At 35.2% G+C, this 16,863-nt stretch overlaps 1 protein-coding gene across 1 annotated transcript; it reads right to left on the bottom strand.

Moving 5' to 3' along the window:
* Positions 1-229: 229 nt before the first annotated feature.
* On the bottom strand, positions 230-16,576 carry LOC106171500 (ribonuclease 3). Its single transcript, XM_087009137.1, has 30 exons — positions 16,417-16,576; positions 15,765-16,005; positions 14,747-15,452; positions 14,379-14,474; positions 13,822-14,026; positions 13,333-13,483; positions 12,846-12,994; positions 12,336-12,416; positions 11,951-12,037; positions 11,632-11,718; positions 11,303-11,374; positions 10,941-11,085; positions 10,299-10,468; positions 9,729-9,853; positions 9,229-9,357; positions 8,950-9,028; positions 8,611-8,718; positions 8,239-8,368; positions 7,929-8,049; positions 5,412-5,511; positions 5,009-5,111; positions 4,487-4,605; positions 4,074-4,127; positions 3,774-3,877; positions 3,205-3,310; positions 2,613-2,760; positions 2,082-2,164; positions 1,723-1,829; positions 1,117-1,262; positions 230-793 (listed from the first exon to the last, which is right to left on the bottom strand). Exons 1-30 carry the CDS (start codon positions 16,480-16,482, stop codon positions 531-533), a joined length of 4,281 nt encoding a protein of 1,426 aa, XP_086865263.1. The 5' UTR covers positions 16,483-16,576; the 3' UTR covers positions 230-530.
* Between the last annotated feature and the right edge of the window lie 287 nt (positions 16,577-16,863).

The following is a 16,863-nucleotide window of genomic DNA, read 5'->3' as shown; positions in this document are numbered from 1 at the left end:
ATGATCATGCCAAATTATGCCAAGATCAGGAATTGTCTCTATCAAATATTATCAGTGTATGTAAATTCAGAAGAGCATTTGTAAAATTCCTTTTTTTTCACAAGCTCTAACGTCGACGGTGTCTTAACGGACTCTTCGGGATCACCGAACGACCAAGAATTTATGGATTGGATGATCAATCTACCGACTTAAAAAAATACGCACTGTACATAAAAAGAATAAATCAAAACCGTTTTTCATATTTTTATTTCGTTGGTAATATAATGCAGTAATTTGTTTTGTTTATATTGCACCAGGGTAAAGAGTTTCAAAAATATTTCTCAAGAGGTCACACAATTGTGTATAATAGATATAAATAAAATTCAAATAGATATTTTATCTGTTTCACATAGAAGTTTCCTTTTCTGGTAACAAAATTTATAAACCAAAGAGAAGCTCGTTTCAGTAGTATTTGAAAAGCTTCACATTTTCACAAAAGTACAACACAATTTAAACCTATTTTTCTCTTCTAATTTGTAAAATTGATATCATTATTCAGTTGCACTCTTTGATTTCTTCTTGCTCCGAACTTTGTTTTTCTCATCTTTTGTTACTTCATTCGGCTCCCGATAGCCCATTGGTAGGTTGGAGTTTTCTTCCTCCACAACCAATTTATCTTGTGTATAGGATTCAACAAAACGGGAATAGTTCTTAAAGACATCGTCTTGTTCGTCTAACTTGATCGCATCTCGCAGTCTCCTGTCGTATTTACCCTCAATGAATTTCTTCTGAAACTCCAGCTGGGGAAACATATCTGTAACAGAGCATATCACAGGTATTTCAGTTACACACGCAGATTCACGTATATTCAGTTGTATTCTCTGTATAACTGACTGCCTATATATCTGAAATATGCTGTTTTTCACTAAACTTGAAATAGCGAAACCAACAGGTTCACATTTGGAAAGAAAAGAACTTCAAAACCAAAATATAAAAGCTACATGCCATTTTTAAATTATCTAATTACATTTGAATTAAAAGGCATCATGAAGTTTGATTCTAAGCATGAGATGTGTCCACCAAATTTGAAAGAAAAAAAGTGATTTGTAGAGTGATTTTCACACGAAAAAAACATACCTGCTTTTTCTTCCAAAGCATTCCTAGCAGCTGCCATCTCAGCCAGCCTGATACTCTGGCCAGTCCCTCTGGCTAACCTCTGACCTCTGAAGTACACAGCCACCTGGTACTGCCTTGTATTAGTAGCACCTGACGCACCTAGGGTCCTACATAAGAAAAAATGCTTTATAGAGAGCATAGGCCTCAGTTGCGCTGTGCATGGTGCTAATTGCAACTACCACAATTAAGCTTCATCACTGTTAACAGTCTCAGCCAGCACAGTTACAGATATTAGTATGGGTTAAAAATTGAAACATTTATTTAAATTAATAAAAAATATTTTATTTGCATCTTGAAAGTATCATCATAAAAGAGCTTTTTTTTTTTTGGTGGGGGGGGGGGGGTAGGGGGGGGGTAAAAGCACATAAGGGACTATTCAGATTCAGACATTGTACCAGCTGGGTAAATCCAACTGTGTGGGGGGATTCTGACTTAAGTGCAATCAATGTAATCAGCTAAATTGTCTGACATGGCTCCTCGACCAGCTAAGGGGTAATTAAGTCTAGTGGACACTGGTACAATATGTGAATCTGAATGCTGTCTAAAAAGCACATAACCTATCCATACTTGTAGACTGGTCTGTCTGGCTCTCCTTGGTTCAGTTCTCTCAGTGTTAGACAGCACTGCTGTAACTGAGACTTGGGATCATTCCATTCTTGGTTCAAGATGAATTGCTGAAATAACAAATATAGAGCAAATGGCATTTAAAGAGAAAATACATAATTTAGTGAAATTCTTGGTGGTACTTGGTTCAAAAGCCTGTGATAAAGCAGCAAACGGGACCTGATTAGTTATGCTTTATTAAGCATTTATATTATCTAAAACCATTTAAAACCCAATAGGGATAATACCCAATCCCAAGCATTTTAAAATCACAAGAATTCTTGTTAAAAGTCTGTACACTAGAAAAAGTATAGAAAACCTACCGTGAGCCTTGGGAAGAAGCAGACTTGACAGAAAACTTCACAATGCTGCAAGTCCTTGTCGACATACAGAGCACCAACAAAAGCTGCAAAAATACCAAAATAACATGTTGAAATACATCTGACATACCACTTGAATATATTTCTCTCAATATGAGAATCCTATATGAATTTATAATAAATAAATAAATAAATATGTAATCTCTATCCATCATGGTACTGATACCTTCCAGAGTATCTGCTTTAATTCCCTTGGTCTTGATGGATACACGGTAAAAACTTGAACATTTAGTCGGTTTTGAAAATCTGTTTAGAAAATAATTCTCTGCTGACATAATTTTTTTTCACTTACAAAGTTTCATCAAACTTGAAAATGGGCCTCTGGATAATTTTGTAAAGTTCTTCGCCTAATATGGCCATGTCAGATTCTGGCATTTTCAAATTATATTATCTAATTCTTAAGTGAAAAAAATTTCAAGGTTTTAAAGTACATATGGAACCTACATCCAAGACAGTGCTTATAATAACTGATACCTTCCAGAGTGTCAGCCTTCCCCTTAGTCTTGAGCTCTACAGGCTTTCTCCTCCCATCCTCTGGTCCCAGGTTGAGGTATTCCAGCATTCCCAGCTCCTCAGCCACCAGAGCCTGGTTGTGGTTGTTCACCAGAGAGCTACGCAAAAGCTGGAATACAATATGATATATAATATAGTCTTAAGAGATTTTTTTTCATCCAAAAGAGAACTAGGCAAAAGATGTTAAAATGCCTGTATGTGCAGAAATTTTCCACTACTCTTTGCTGCAGTCTTCTTCAGTGCTATTGTTTGACCACTAGGTGGAGTTGTGGTCAAAGTGATATTATATATTATAGTGGACATCTCTGGGTGAACAACCACAACCAGGAATACAATATTTTTATAGTAGGCATCTACACTGGGTGGCTCTTCATGAAGAAAGTAAAGGTAACAATTAGCTAAACAGATAAATACCGTAAAGTATTATAAGACTCTTATTAATAATTTTTACATCTTCAGTTTTAATGCCAAGGAGGGTAAAAAGGTCCACTATTTGAGAAAAGAACCCCTCACCTCCCTTTTGAAACTGCAGACTGTAGGCCTGTCTACTTACTGACAAGTGTCCTTCATGGTGGCCTGGGAAATGTTTGTACAGATATTCGGCAGCAATGAGATTCATGATGGTGTCTCCTAGCAACTCAAGTCTTTGGTTGTTACCCCTGAAACCAATCATAAAACACATATCATTGGAATAAAGAGAAATTAAAAACGGGTATCTTACAATGTGAATTAGTCTCAAAAATGTGATTCAATGCCAATAATTTTCATCAACTGCCACTTCAAATATTTTCTATATAATTATTTAATTATTTCAATAAGAAAAAACAATTTGGTCCAGAATCTATGAATGAATTTTGTCCATGATATTTTAAAAACATGTTAAGAGTATTTATTTAAATATAATAATTCATCACTTCACAGAAATATGGCCTCCTTTTAGTTGTTTTCTTTTTTTTTTTTTTTTTAAATGTTTTTCCCATGACTATTTTTCTTAAATCAGTAAATATACTTTCTTAATATCTTTGCAAATATCCTCAAGTTAATGAAAACTTGTGATATAAACTAACAGTCTCTGCACTGTAACAGAAACACCTTTATCCTTTCTGTATCATATAGACTTACATGGTAAGGTTGTTGTACGGCACCCTCTTGGTGGTGAAACATTTGGCCAAGATACGAATGTTGCTGAACTTTATCCCCGTGTTCTCTTCAAATTTGGTCAGCTTCTAGAGAAACATCCACAGGAAAGATTTATCAAAATTAACTTTATTGTCAATTATAATAATAAGTTGTCATTGTTAGGTGATAATTACCTAAAGCAAATTACCTCTTTATACTGAATTAAACTGCTTTAAATTTATGATAATTAATTAAAAATAATATCATTCAAATACTGTCACTAAATGGCTGACTAATAAATACCTGCAAAACAGGACTTTTTTCAATCCAGTGCCTGTCACCACCTGGCTCATCATCCTGATAAAAAAATATAGCAGTCACAATATCTTCAGATGGAGTTATAAATGGACCTGGGATATCCACACCATACAAGCAAGCTACTTTACTATCCTATGGTAAGACTTAACTATGTTTTCATGATACATTTAGTATGTTTCCATGGCACACCTCCTCTGCATATTTGTGAATTCTTTATTGCATTCATAGAAGGATGTGAATAGCCTAAATACCTGCACAATTATGGTGTAGCACTCAACTTATATACGGCTCAGCAGAAAATTGTTATCAAAACATTATCTATTAATTTCAATGATTTGAATGTTATATACTGAGCAATTCCATCATTGGGACTAGGCTGAAGTGCCTCGTAAACTTACCTGTAAAGGATGTAAAGGAAGATTGGTCCACACTTGGTACCTCTTGGGGTCGTCTGCAAACAGTGTGTTGGCTACTATTCTATCAGCTACCTCTATACTGGAATCAATTAACAGAGCACCTGAAATAAAGAAATGAAAGATTTTCTGACAACCATGTACGGGTCTGTTATGTTAAACTCTGGAATGATCTCACTTTCCTAGGAAGTATCAACCCAAGCAGCGGCAAGTGGTCCTCAGGTTTTATAAGTTCACCTCTGCTAAAACAGTGTAAATATGAATTTTCTTACATAATAACACATTTTGCAGGGGTGAAATTGCCCATTAGTGGGAAAGTCAGAAACATGGCCTGGGGTCCAGGGGGTACCTAGGCCAATGATATTTTTTGCCTAGAAAAATCTGCCGATAGTTGGAAAAATCTCATCCCTATTGACGATAACTTCTTTTCAAAGTTTACATTGCATTTAATGGCCTCATTCTGCTAGCACGCACACACGTGCCTGCATGCACGCTCACACAGCTTACCTAACAAAGCCTCAAAGCAGTTAGCCATGGCGTGTTTCATGGCCGAGTCTCTACACAGGTCAGGACCATGGGCATACAACATAAACTTGTGTAGCTGGATCTTCTGTTAGCAAAAGACAGAAACAATAATATTGTAATATGTCATATCAGTCAGAAAACCTTAAGTTAGATTACATACAGAAATTACTCGATACACATGTTGACTGACTTTGAAAGTACAAACGTGAATATAGCTGAATATTGCATTGAAAGTAACCCTGATAAAAAATAAAATAAATCTTGTATTTTTCAATCCTTTCCATTTTGTGTCAAGCAACAGTGACAAACAGTTAAAAACTGGAAAAAAAGAAGAAAAAAAAAACTGAAACAACAGTAGAAATAGTTTGGACTAAGTGTGTACTACCTTAGCTAGTACAGACAGGTGCTGGTTCTGTACCAGGGCTGCCCTATATGTTGCCAAACCTCCCTCCTCCAGCTCAGGAAACATGTAGAATAAATGGACACTGGAAATACAATATAATACATACCACATTTGCAACCACTGAAGTGTCAATGTACACATGCATATGTGCAGGCACACGAACACATTCCCAGTCACTATGATATTGATGAATTCCCTAACATAATGTAACATTCAAAACAAAAATAAAACACAATGACTTTGATTAATAATAATAATATTACAAAAAACTAAAGAACGAGTTAATAATTCAACAGAAATGATGAAGGATTCTGACCTCAGATCTAAAGTTAATTATCCCAGCACAAACTGATTAATACTACAAGAAGTTTATCTGCACATTCTAAAAAAAAAAAAACAAGGCAGCAAAGCTGTCAAATGTACAGACAAAGAACAGAAAATAAAGATGCAAATAACTGAAAAATTAAATTTTCACAAAAAACTGTTAAATTGCCAGAAAAATTTACCAAACAGACTGTGTTGCCAATTAAAGCTGTATGTTAGACCCATGTTTCTTTCCTGTAAGTTTGAGAACAGTAAGTGACATGATTTCCCTTAAATGGTCATCATAGGAGCAGTGCCCAAAATAGGGGTTTCTTCAAATTTTGATGCAACATTACATAATGTTTAACAGCATAATGACAATCAAATGTTATTAATAAAATATTAGTAACATGGACATTCAGAAAATGTGACAAGCAAAAGTCTTCAAGATCATGGAACTTTAAAGTCACACCTTGAAAATGCCAATATGTGAAAAATTAAATTTTCACAAAAAACTGTTAAACTGCCAAAAAAAAAAAAAAAAATAAATAAATAAAAATACCAAACAGACTGCATTGCCTACTGAAGCTGTATTTTAGTCCCATGTTTCTTTCCTGTAAGTTTGAGAACAGTAAGTGACATGATTTTCCTTAAATGGTCATCATGGAAGCAGTGCCCAAAATAGGGGTTTCTTCAAATTTTGATGCAATATTACATAATGTTTAACAGCTTAATGACCATCAATTTTTAATTATAAAATATTAGTATCACAGATATTCAGAAAATGTGACTAGCAAAGGTCTTCAGGCCCATGGAACTTCAAAGTCACGCCTTGAAAATGCCAAAATGTAAACAAGACAGCACTGTTCTGAAATGGGTTTATTTCCATTTTTAACACTTTTTTAACATAAAACAAAATAAACATTTTACTGCCATTTTATATGACCAACTAAGAAAATTGATGAGATGGGAAAAGTATCAATAGAACAGTGTTAAATGTCCAATTTCCTCCATTCTGAGATTCTGAACATAGTGGATGATTGAATCTGACAAACTGCAATGATATGAGTTTATTTCCATTTTTGACACTTTGTTACACAATACATGATAACAAGTTTACCATGTTTTTTACATAATCAACTAACAATGTTGTAAAGATGCAGGAAATATCAAACAAACACTTTTAGGCATCTTATTAGTTAAATAATGAGACTGTTAACATGCCTAATAATTGAATCTGAGGAAATGTGAAAAACAGTATAACTTCTAAAATAATGGCCCGATTATGCTGATTTTCGAACTCAACCTGCGTTTTAGTAAGATTGACCACTCCTGTGAGTATAATGACAATTGGCCAATCCGTTTTTCTTATATTGTGTTATCAGTGTTGTATTTATATTGAAAATAGTGAAAAAACAGCATAAATTCCCTAAAAATGGCCCAATCTTGCTGATTTTCTAACTTGACCTGCGTATTATGAATATTCATCAGTTCTGTAAGTTTCAAGTCAAAAGGTAAAATGGTTTTCCACTTATCGTGTTATCGGTGCTGCATATATGCTGAAAAAAGTGAAAAAACAGCATAAATTCCCTAAAAGTGACCCGATCATGCTGATTTTCGAACTTGACCTGCGTATTATGAATATTCATCAGTTCTGTAAGTTTCAAGTCAAAAGGTAAAATGGTTTTCCACTTATCGTGTTATCGGTGCTGCATATATGCTGAAAAAAGTGAAAAAACAGCATAAATTCCCTAAAAGTGACCCGATCATGCTGATTTTCGAACTTGACCTGCGTATTATGAATATTCATCAGTTCTGTAAGTTTCAAGTCAAAAGGTAAAATGGTTTTCCACTTATCGTGTTATCGGTGCTGCATATATGCTGAAAAAAGTGAAAAAACAGCATAAATTCCCTAAAAGTGACCCGATCATGCTGATTTTCGAACTTGACCTGCGTATTATGAATATTCATCAGTTCTGCAAGTTTCAAGTCAAAAGGTAAAATGGTTTTCCACTTATCGTGTTATCGGTAAAAGTGCACGGCGACGACGACGGCGACGACGACAGACGCAGATGATGGCTATATGTACAGACACATCTGTGTCTGTACATAAAAAGGAAGACCAGTAAATTTTTAAGAAAAAAATCTCAGAAGTTTTGAGAGAAGATATAGTAACTTAAATGGTGGTTTCTGTACCTTGTGAGGAATTCTATCACAGCATCCCCCAGGAACTCCAACCTCTCATTGGTATTGATGTGAGACCTTTGTTCTTCACGGAAACCCATTCTGGACATAATGTTGATCAGTACATTCAGACCTGTTAAATATTTAAAATTCATTAAGACTTGTGTTATATTCTCCAAATCACTCTGGTTTGTTATAAAAATAAACAACATAACATTTATTTCAGAGACAAAAAAATGGAAATGCATTTGAGAGAAGGCTTCAAAATTTTCTACATGGAGTTCCTTTAACTTCATCAAAAACATAATCATCATTTTTTCACCTCGTTTTCTAGCCCGTGACACCTTCTCTCCGTACTCTGGTGTTCTCAAGCCACAGGCAGACAGTGAATTTCTAGCATGGTCTGGATTTGTGCCATAACTTAGTTTATAGGAAGAGTGAGTCATAGCCAGCTGAAAGGAAACAAGTACAAATATTGATCCTTATTACCAAACTATAATTTCAAACTACATCAAAGCAAGATAACACAAAAATTGGAGTCATAACAAATACCTGTCCTTTAGAAAATACAAAACAAAAAAAAAAAGAAATGTCTGTTAAGAGCAGAACTTTGAGAAGTTGTGAATACTAGAATAAGTACATAATTTTGAAACAAAGTCTAATAACTGAATGTTGCTAAGAGATTGTATCTCACCTGTAGAAGAGATCTGTCTTTAAAGTTGTATTGTATAATGTTCTCCAGCTCTCCCAGACACATGTGGAACCTCAGGTGTGTGATCAACACAGGTAACAACAGGGCATGCTGGAATAACATGGACCGAACAGACTGCCATTAATTTTACATAGCCTTTTTAAAGAACACCATAATTCGAATAATTACTTGACGTTTTTCACCTCAAACAAAGAAAAATATTGTTTACTTTAATCTAAAAATTAGAAAAGTACATCAATCAGAAAAGCTTGGTTTTTACAAGCAATGTCTAGTGTAAATTGATTATATAGAAATTGACCAGAAACCACATAAGATCTCTACCTGGCACACGTCCGACCTGATCCCAGTTTTGATGAAGTTTTCTGCACTGAGCTCTATAGTCACTTCTCTCTTCATTGTTCTGGATCAATTGCAAACAGGCATTTAAATGTTTTTAGATTCATTCAAGAGCAGAGAGCCTTAATAGTTGTTGTAAACTTTGATATGTAAACTCATCTTATTTTTTTCAAGTTATGATGACAGACTACATAAAACATTTCATTTAAAACTAATATTATTTTCAACACAGAGCCAACAGGCAGATAGCAGGTAAAATCACACCTTTTCAGTCTCAGTTTGCTGAGCTGTTCTTCCTTGGCAGCAATTTTCTCTTTGTCAGCAGACATGATCTTTGGCTTGTTCATCATGAGATGACGCAGTTTCAGATACTCCTTCCACAGCTTTTGATACCTATAGAAATAAAAAGCTGTTACATTTTGTCTATATTAAAAGAAAGCAAGAAATTATAGTTAAAGAGCAAAGAAATTAATTTAATATAAGAATTTAAGATAGAAAGAGAGAGAAATGGTTTATCTTTGTCTGAATTTATTGTTATACTAAATTAATAAAAATGCATATAAAGTATTTTAATATACATATATTTCACCAATTAAGCAGTAGATGGAAACAGTATAACAAATTATACGTCTAATTACAAAGAAAAAACATTAAAGAAAATCATGATTTAATAAATGATTCAATTCTTAATAATTAATTCTGATTCAGTTATTCCATAAGTCATCAATGGGGATCAAGTAAACTCTTTGCACATAAAAACATACGATGGGTCCCCCACATAGCTTAGTTTGGCTGGTTTGATGCCGAAGTGGATGATGAGAGGATAGCTGATGGAGTCTGGGGTCATGTGGTTCTTGTCCAGCTGGTCCACCCTCACTGCACTGGGCCTCTGAAGACACAGAACAAAGTTGGTTACAGTGTTATTTACTGATGGGTAAGCCAATTGGAAGTTCAACACGAAACTTAATTGAATAATTACAGCTCATACAGTCCAGCTACCCCACCTTATGCACCTAACTAAACAACTGTATTGTAACTTCTCGCTATATAGACCCCCCCCCCGCCCCGCAATTACCTTGGTCTATACAGACCAGTCCAGCTATATTCAACTACTACAGTCATTACATGTGGATGTCTACAACATATAACAGAATATTTAACCTGTGTCATACTAGCTACTAATGGCCAATAACACATAGCCTACAGTATACCACTAAAACACCCTCCACCAAAATGGATGCTAGATACAACAGAGGAAAGCTGATGGTACAGTTCCCTGTGACCTCTGGAACCAAGATACAAGTTATTAATTCATGTTCCTAGGCCTAACTCACCATCCCAGGACAAGTGACCAACATTCCCCTGACCTCCTCCACCAGGGCCTGCCACTCTCGGGCCTCTATAGTGACCAGGTCACTCAACTGGGAGGCCTCAAACAATGGCTGAGAGCTCCTCAACAAGTAACGGAATACTTCATTGATGGACAGGATCTCTTTGCCTCTTTCTGAAAATAGATATTGCTTATTTTTCTATTATAAGAAACAGATATGCTTCCTCTTTGTGGATAAGACATGTTTTTTTCAATGCTGATAATTTTAATCTATTAAAGATTGATAAAAACCAAGACTTTGGTGTGAATAAATAAATATCTTATTAAGTCAAGATAACTTTGCCTGACTATTATGGATAATTTCTATCCATGTTGCACTTAGTAAATTGGAGAAGTATTTGACCAAATAAAATAACATATGCAAATTGCATAACTACTTATTATTGGTTTATCATTTAAACCAGGGGATTCAAAGAAAAAGTGTCTTCATTCAACCAAATTCTAACCGCACTTCTATTTCTCAAGTAAAAATACTATAACATCAGTAAAACTTATAGCAACTTAAAAAACAGCAAATTCATAAATGAGATAAAATGAAATATAGTGCTTTTATTCAATTTCTTTCAAAAAAATCTCCCTCACTGACCTGGCAAATTCCTAGCAAACCTTGGCATGATATGGAACAGCCGACAGCCATCTTCTGTGACCTTGTGCCAGTCAAGGTCAACCAGTTCCAGAATTTCTGTGAAGAGAAAATCTGAGAAAAGGTCCAAGCTTCTCACTGTGAAATTCTGAAAATATGATATTATAGGAAGTGTGATGTCTTAGAAACATAATATAAACTGGTAAATTTTATATAACTGATTCAATTTTTTACCTCCATTTTACAGATAAAATATGATACAAAATTAATGTGTTACGCTATAAACATATGCAAAAATTCTAATTTAACAGCACATGCTTTTTGGCCTCAAACAAGTGTACAGGAGGGAAAATGCATCTGCAAACCTCTGGTGCTTGTTCTTCAAAAAAGTGTATTGTGTATGGAATACTGAATCTTGTCACTTGGCAAAGGGGAATCTGTAACATATACATCGCCCTGGTTTATAAGACAATATGTAAATGAAAGACCATATTCAACAAAGTATTTTTATCAAAACCTCTAACACTCACACATAATAATCATACACCATGTTTATAATGTGAAATACATCTACAACAACACATGAAGATGTCTAATTTTTTGTTTTCTCTAAAACAACAAAAGGAATTATTAAATGATAAACTAATCATTATAAAAGGGAAATTTACTCTCATTTTTACCAAAAGTAACATACATTATCTAACTTTTGATGAGAAAAGATTGAAAACCCTTCAAAGATGTACTCATGGCTGTCATACTCAATCACAGTGGGGTTCTTGGTCTGTAATATAAAATCCAAAACATTGTCATAAAATCATATTCAATGTAATTATGTTTTTTCTTGCATTCTGTATAGAATTAACAGTGTTACTGTGTAACTGTTAAAACTGCGGATTTCAGGTTCTTCAACTCTGAAAACTACTTTGTTCCATTTTTAAAAAAGATCTTGGTCTCAAAGTCATAGTTTATATCAATACTGTTTGAAGTCTTGTATGCCAAGTTTGATAACCTACCAGGAAATTGGTGTGCGGAGCCATTGTAATCCTGTAGTGATATAATTTGTCCAGGTTGTTGCTGTCAGGGTTGCACTTTGGTGGGAGCTACAGAGAAAGGTATTTGAGTCAATTGGTTAGCTGTTACAAACACACATGCACGCGCACATTATCAAAAGTGTGTACACATAGATATGTATATATCTCTTATCACTGGTTCAAGTTGATATTTCCTGTAGCATGAAAGAAATTTTGTCCTAGACTATCAATTCCAGCATTTACACCTCAGTTTAATTCTCTGAATCCATAACATAACCTTAGAATTTCTAAAAACTTACAATCAAGAATCTCAGTCTGTTTGTTAGAGATAGGGAATGTGATAGTCTGCAGTCTGAGAAATTCTCACCTTCTCTCCTGGGAAGATATTATGTCTTATCCCTGTCTGCCTGGCTTTCCAGCTACAACGGCATATCGGACCATCATTCATCTGAAAATTACCTTAAATGTGTCACAACTATTATGCCAGAATACCAATAGTGGTGTTTCTGTTTCATATATATGACAGAGAAATACAGCATACTTATCTTTTGTCACACTGTGTATTAAAATGATACAAAAACATGCCACAAATTAAGACATTATGCAATATTTTATTATAATGAGTCATCAAATGAAAACTACGGATAAAAAAATACTAAGAGCATAATAACAGAACCTCAAGTGACAGAGTTTCTATAAAGCACTCCTATTTTGTATAAGAGACAAACTAGTAAAAGAAAAGCATTTGATTAATTCATTTAACAACCCATCGTTATATTACCTCACTGGATCCCGTTTCTTTATCAAATATTTAGAATGCAGAATCCAAAAAAGTCCTAATGTCAGTAACCAAAATACTACAAGACTCACAACTCACCTCCCCCACTTCATTAAACCACAAGTCCTCATGCAGCCTCTCTGGATGCTGTTTCTTAATCTTCATCTCCTCCAGCCACATGTTAAGTTCTTCATCCTCATCCTCGTCCTCAGAGGAGGAGGAGGAACTACTGCTGCTGTCATGGTGGTCTGTAATAGTGGCAGTAATTAATTTTGGAGCATGAAACATTCTTATCCTTGGAGGAGTGGGAAAAGGAAAAAGGAACAACTTCTGCTGCCATTGTTATTTGACATTAAGAAAGTCAAAGATATTATAGAAACTTTAGGAACTTCCTCAAAAGCACCCCTGCAACCATATTATTATAATCATTATTATTATTACAGAAATCTTAATCTTAGCTTCTTTCATAGAGATTGTTTTCCATGACTGTTGAATATTTAAAACTAAAGGAAATTTTTATTTTGTGGGTTACCAATAAGCTTTTCAAATCATTAGACATTAATAATTTCAGTTGAATTGTTTTTACCTGAGTGGCAGTGGAAATGCAAAGGCATTTTTCTTGGTGGCCTTTCGTACTTTGGTTTAGCAGCTCTAGCTTTCTCAGCTCTCTTGACAAGTTCTGCCTCAAATTTATCTTCTAGATCCTGCATCCGTTTGGTAGCAGTTATGTTGCTAGACTGAATAATAAGGGAAGACTGGTTTCTTACAAATTAAGTGAATCAATATTCTAAACTTCTACACAATTTGTGTCAATTAGCAAAGCCTGTCTGATGACAATCTTTACTTAAATTCATCAAAATATAATGAAATATTCTTACACAAACTATATGATTACATCAATGGTCATAATGACCTGCTTGTTAGTTAAAATTCAAGATTTCCTAAAATTATGACTGAAATAATATATTAACCTAGGTGAATGTCTGAATGATCATAAATTATATACTGGAATTTAACTAAAAAGTGAGATATGTCAATCAGCAATAGCAAAATTCCAGTTAAACAAACAACTTACACCACTCTGTCTCTGAAAATATAAATCGGCAGGGGAGCACCTCTGCCACGCGGGGAGTGCAGGTTCACCACTGTCATCATTGTCTTCTCCACCATCACCGTCATCAGACATTTTCTCAGACATTGTCTCCGACTGTCTGGAAGTACCTGGAGGAGGAGACCCTCTGGATCCTTCGGCTTGTCTTGGAGGTTTACTCCGACTTTCCCTAATAACATATATATAAGAACATGATCAATGAGTATCGTCATGATGAGTGTTCACATGCTATTGGATGTTGGTAGATCTGTTAATGATTCTCACTCGGGGTAGAAGATAAGAGTGAAATGTATCAGTTTCACATAATTTTTTGTTCCAATGTAAGTGATTAATATCACTATAAATCAGTAACTAATAAGAACACGACTTTTGTATTATTCAGCAGTATGCATTATTCAAATGAATATATTTAAGTCAACAGTAGAAAGTGCCATTTCACATCCTGAACATAGTCACGTTTTAAGATTACTTTTATACAAAACTGATTTCAGGGAAAAAAAGTTTGTAATCAGCTTGCAAACCTGTCACTGTCTCTTGACCTAGAATCTGCTCTCCTTTGTTTCCTGGGGCTGTCACTGCCACGATCCCTGCTTACACTGCGCTTTCTTGAGGAAAACCTACAAAATAACAAAGTTAAATGTCTATTGAAAAAAAAAAAACGGTAAGACTTTCAGTTTTATTTGATGACAAGGAAAAATTTCAAGGGAAATACTACTAAAAATGAAAATGGTTCACTTAAACTTAAAATAATCTTTTACATACCCAGGTGATTGAATATCACAACCACTGATCTTAAAACAATTTAAAGATGCTTTAATTTTTTTCTTTATACAATTCTGAATATAATAATTCAAAAACAGTTTTTGTGCTGATTATGAGCACCAATCACCTGTTATCTCTCCTGCTTCTCTCCCTGCTTGAGTCTCTTCCTCCAGTCTTAGAACTTCTACTACTATATTGCACAGGACTTGTTCTCCTATCTCCTCTATTTTCACGTCTATCAGCAGCTGGTCCCAATCTTCTGCTCCCTTGCCTTTCTTCATAAGAGTCCAGCCTTCTATCTGACCTACCACCTTGTCCTTGTCTGCCAGTCCCTGCTGGTCCAGATCTTTTATAATCCACACTGGAATTAGATGGACTGGACCGCCTGGATGATGAATTGCTTCTTGGTCTTCTGTCTCTTGAAGAATCTCTTGGAAGTCTGTTTCTTTCACTGTCTCTTTGTTGAAAGTCTCTGTCCCTACGATTGTCTTGAATTCTACCACCTTGCCTGTCTCTGTCTCTTCCAAAACCTTCAGTGTTCCTGTAGTAGCCATCTTCTGGACCCCTGTCTCTGCCATCACTGTCACTGTGCGGCCTATCATTCCTCATGGCTGGGCCAAATCTGCCATCTGGGCCAAATTCTCTCTGAAATTCATCCCCACATCTTCCAAAGTCTGGTCCATAGTTGACAGGTGGTTGATGAAAAGGTGGACCTCCTGGTTGCTCATTCAAAGGAAACTGATTGAATCCTGGCGCCCCCTGTTGTTGGGGATTGAAACCAGGCCCTTGGTTGTTATATCCTGGTCCTCCCATTGGTGGGTAAGGGAGGTTACCTGTGGAAGTTTTGAAATTGTTAAGTCTTTTAAAAAATGGTAAATTAGAAATATCCATTTAAAGACAGATGAGTATACATTTGCTTATCACATTTCCACCATATTTAAGTGAAGATGTAATCTGGTCATGCACGATTTTAAAAAAATTGGAAAACTGAATAACTGTTGTGGCATATTTTTTAATGTTAAAATATTACTAAAACACAATACAAGTGCTAAAGTGAGTATACATGCATACTAAACACCATATATTTTATTAACTTTCCCAAATATACTTACTACAAAACATTGTAAGCTAAATCAAAGACATACCTTGCATATTCCCATAAGATCCCAATGGCCCTCTGTTTTCTCCAAGCTGAAACCCTGGCATCTGCTGGGGACCTGGTCCTCCTGGCATTGGCCCTCCAACTGGCATAGGAGGAGGCATCATGCCAGGTGGCCCTGGACCAAAGTTTTGTGGCCCTGGTGGCATGGGTCCTCCATATGGTGGCGCCACTGAGGGGTCTGGATACATCTGTGATGGGGCGCCTGAATTCCAACCACCCGTTGTCTGAAGAAATACCAGTAAAATAACAATTTAAGTTAAGATATGCTATATGTTAAGTCATCTTCAACAGAAAGTTGCCACTATGTTCAAATCTGCTGGACAGCTTCTGTAAATCTCATGAATTACATTTATCTATTAAAAAATATCCATAAACAGCCATTAAAACACTAATACTGATAAATTAAAATTCAGTTATCTTTAAATAATAAAAAAGATTAAAAGATCATTCCTACATCTTCAATGATGTATTGCTAATGCAGTTCTCCACTAACTAGAATAAACTACAGACAGTTATTTAAGCGACCGATAGTCTCATGTGATAAAACAAAAGCCGCATTAAGTACAAATGTATGTAGTTACTAGTAAATGACCGTGACATTTAACGGCATTGAAGCATCTTGCGCGACAACTTACCCCACTCATTCCCTCTCTCTGGTACCGAGAATCACCATATCTTCCCCCTCTATCTCTAAAAGACATTTTTATTGTTACACAGACTCACAGACACAGCATTTTTCTCTGCAGGGAAATCCGCGAGATGTTTCAGTGAAAGGGGGAAAAAGTTGTCATCGATAGCCATCTAATGCGGTTTATCACATTTTATCCAAGATAGTCCTCAACCCTAGTAAGCATCAAAAGCTTACGTACAGTAGGAGTGGATCATGCACATTTTGGAGAAAAAAAGTACTTTTGATAGCACCATTTTGCTGCTTAAAATAATGAGGGTGTCTTAGCAACGAATGGAGAATTGTAATCAATTCTTAATAAATCTTCTGGCACACCTTGTAGGCATGCAATTTTTATGTTGGTTCACACAAAATGAATAAAATAGAAAAGAAACCAAAAGCCAACTTAGATCAG

Source organism: Lingula anatina, chromosome 3, assembly GCF_051362555.1.
Source record: "Lingula anatina isolate TDL-2025a chromosome 3, LinAna3.0, whole genome shotgun sequence".
Lineage (NCBI taxonomy): Eukaryota > Metazoa > Brachiopoda > Lingulata > Lingulida > Lingulidae > Lingula > Lingula anatina.
The sequence above is the reverse complement of the archived record's forward strand: the minus strand, read 5'-3'. Positions and strand labels throughout refer to the sequence as shown.

What these genes read in the sequence shown, in the direction of transcription:
- LOC106171500 (XM_087009137.1), bottom strand. Translation starts at nt 16,482, where the DNA reads ATGTCTTTTAGAGATAGAGGGGGAAGATATGGTGATTCTCGGTACCAG. An exon ending in GGTTTAATGAAGTGGGGGAG is followed by an intron (nt 12,417 to 12,845) that starts GTGAGTTGTGAG and finishes GGTAATTTTCAG; the next exon opens with ATGAATGATGGTCCGATATG. An exon ending in CCGTACAACAACCTTACCAT is followed by an intron (nt 3,311 to 3,773) that starts GTAAGTCTATAT and finishes GATTGGTTTCAG; the next exon opens with GGGTAACAACCAAAGACTTG.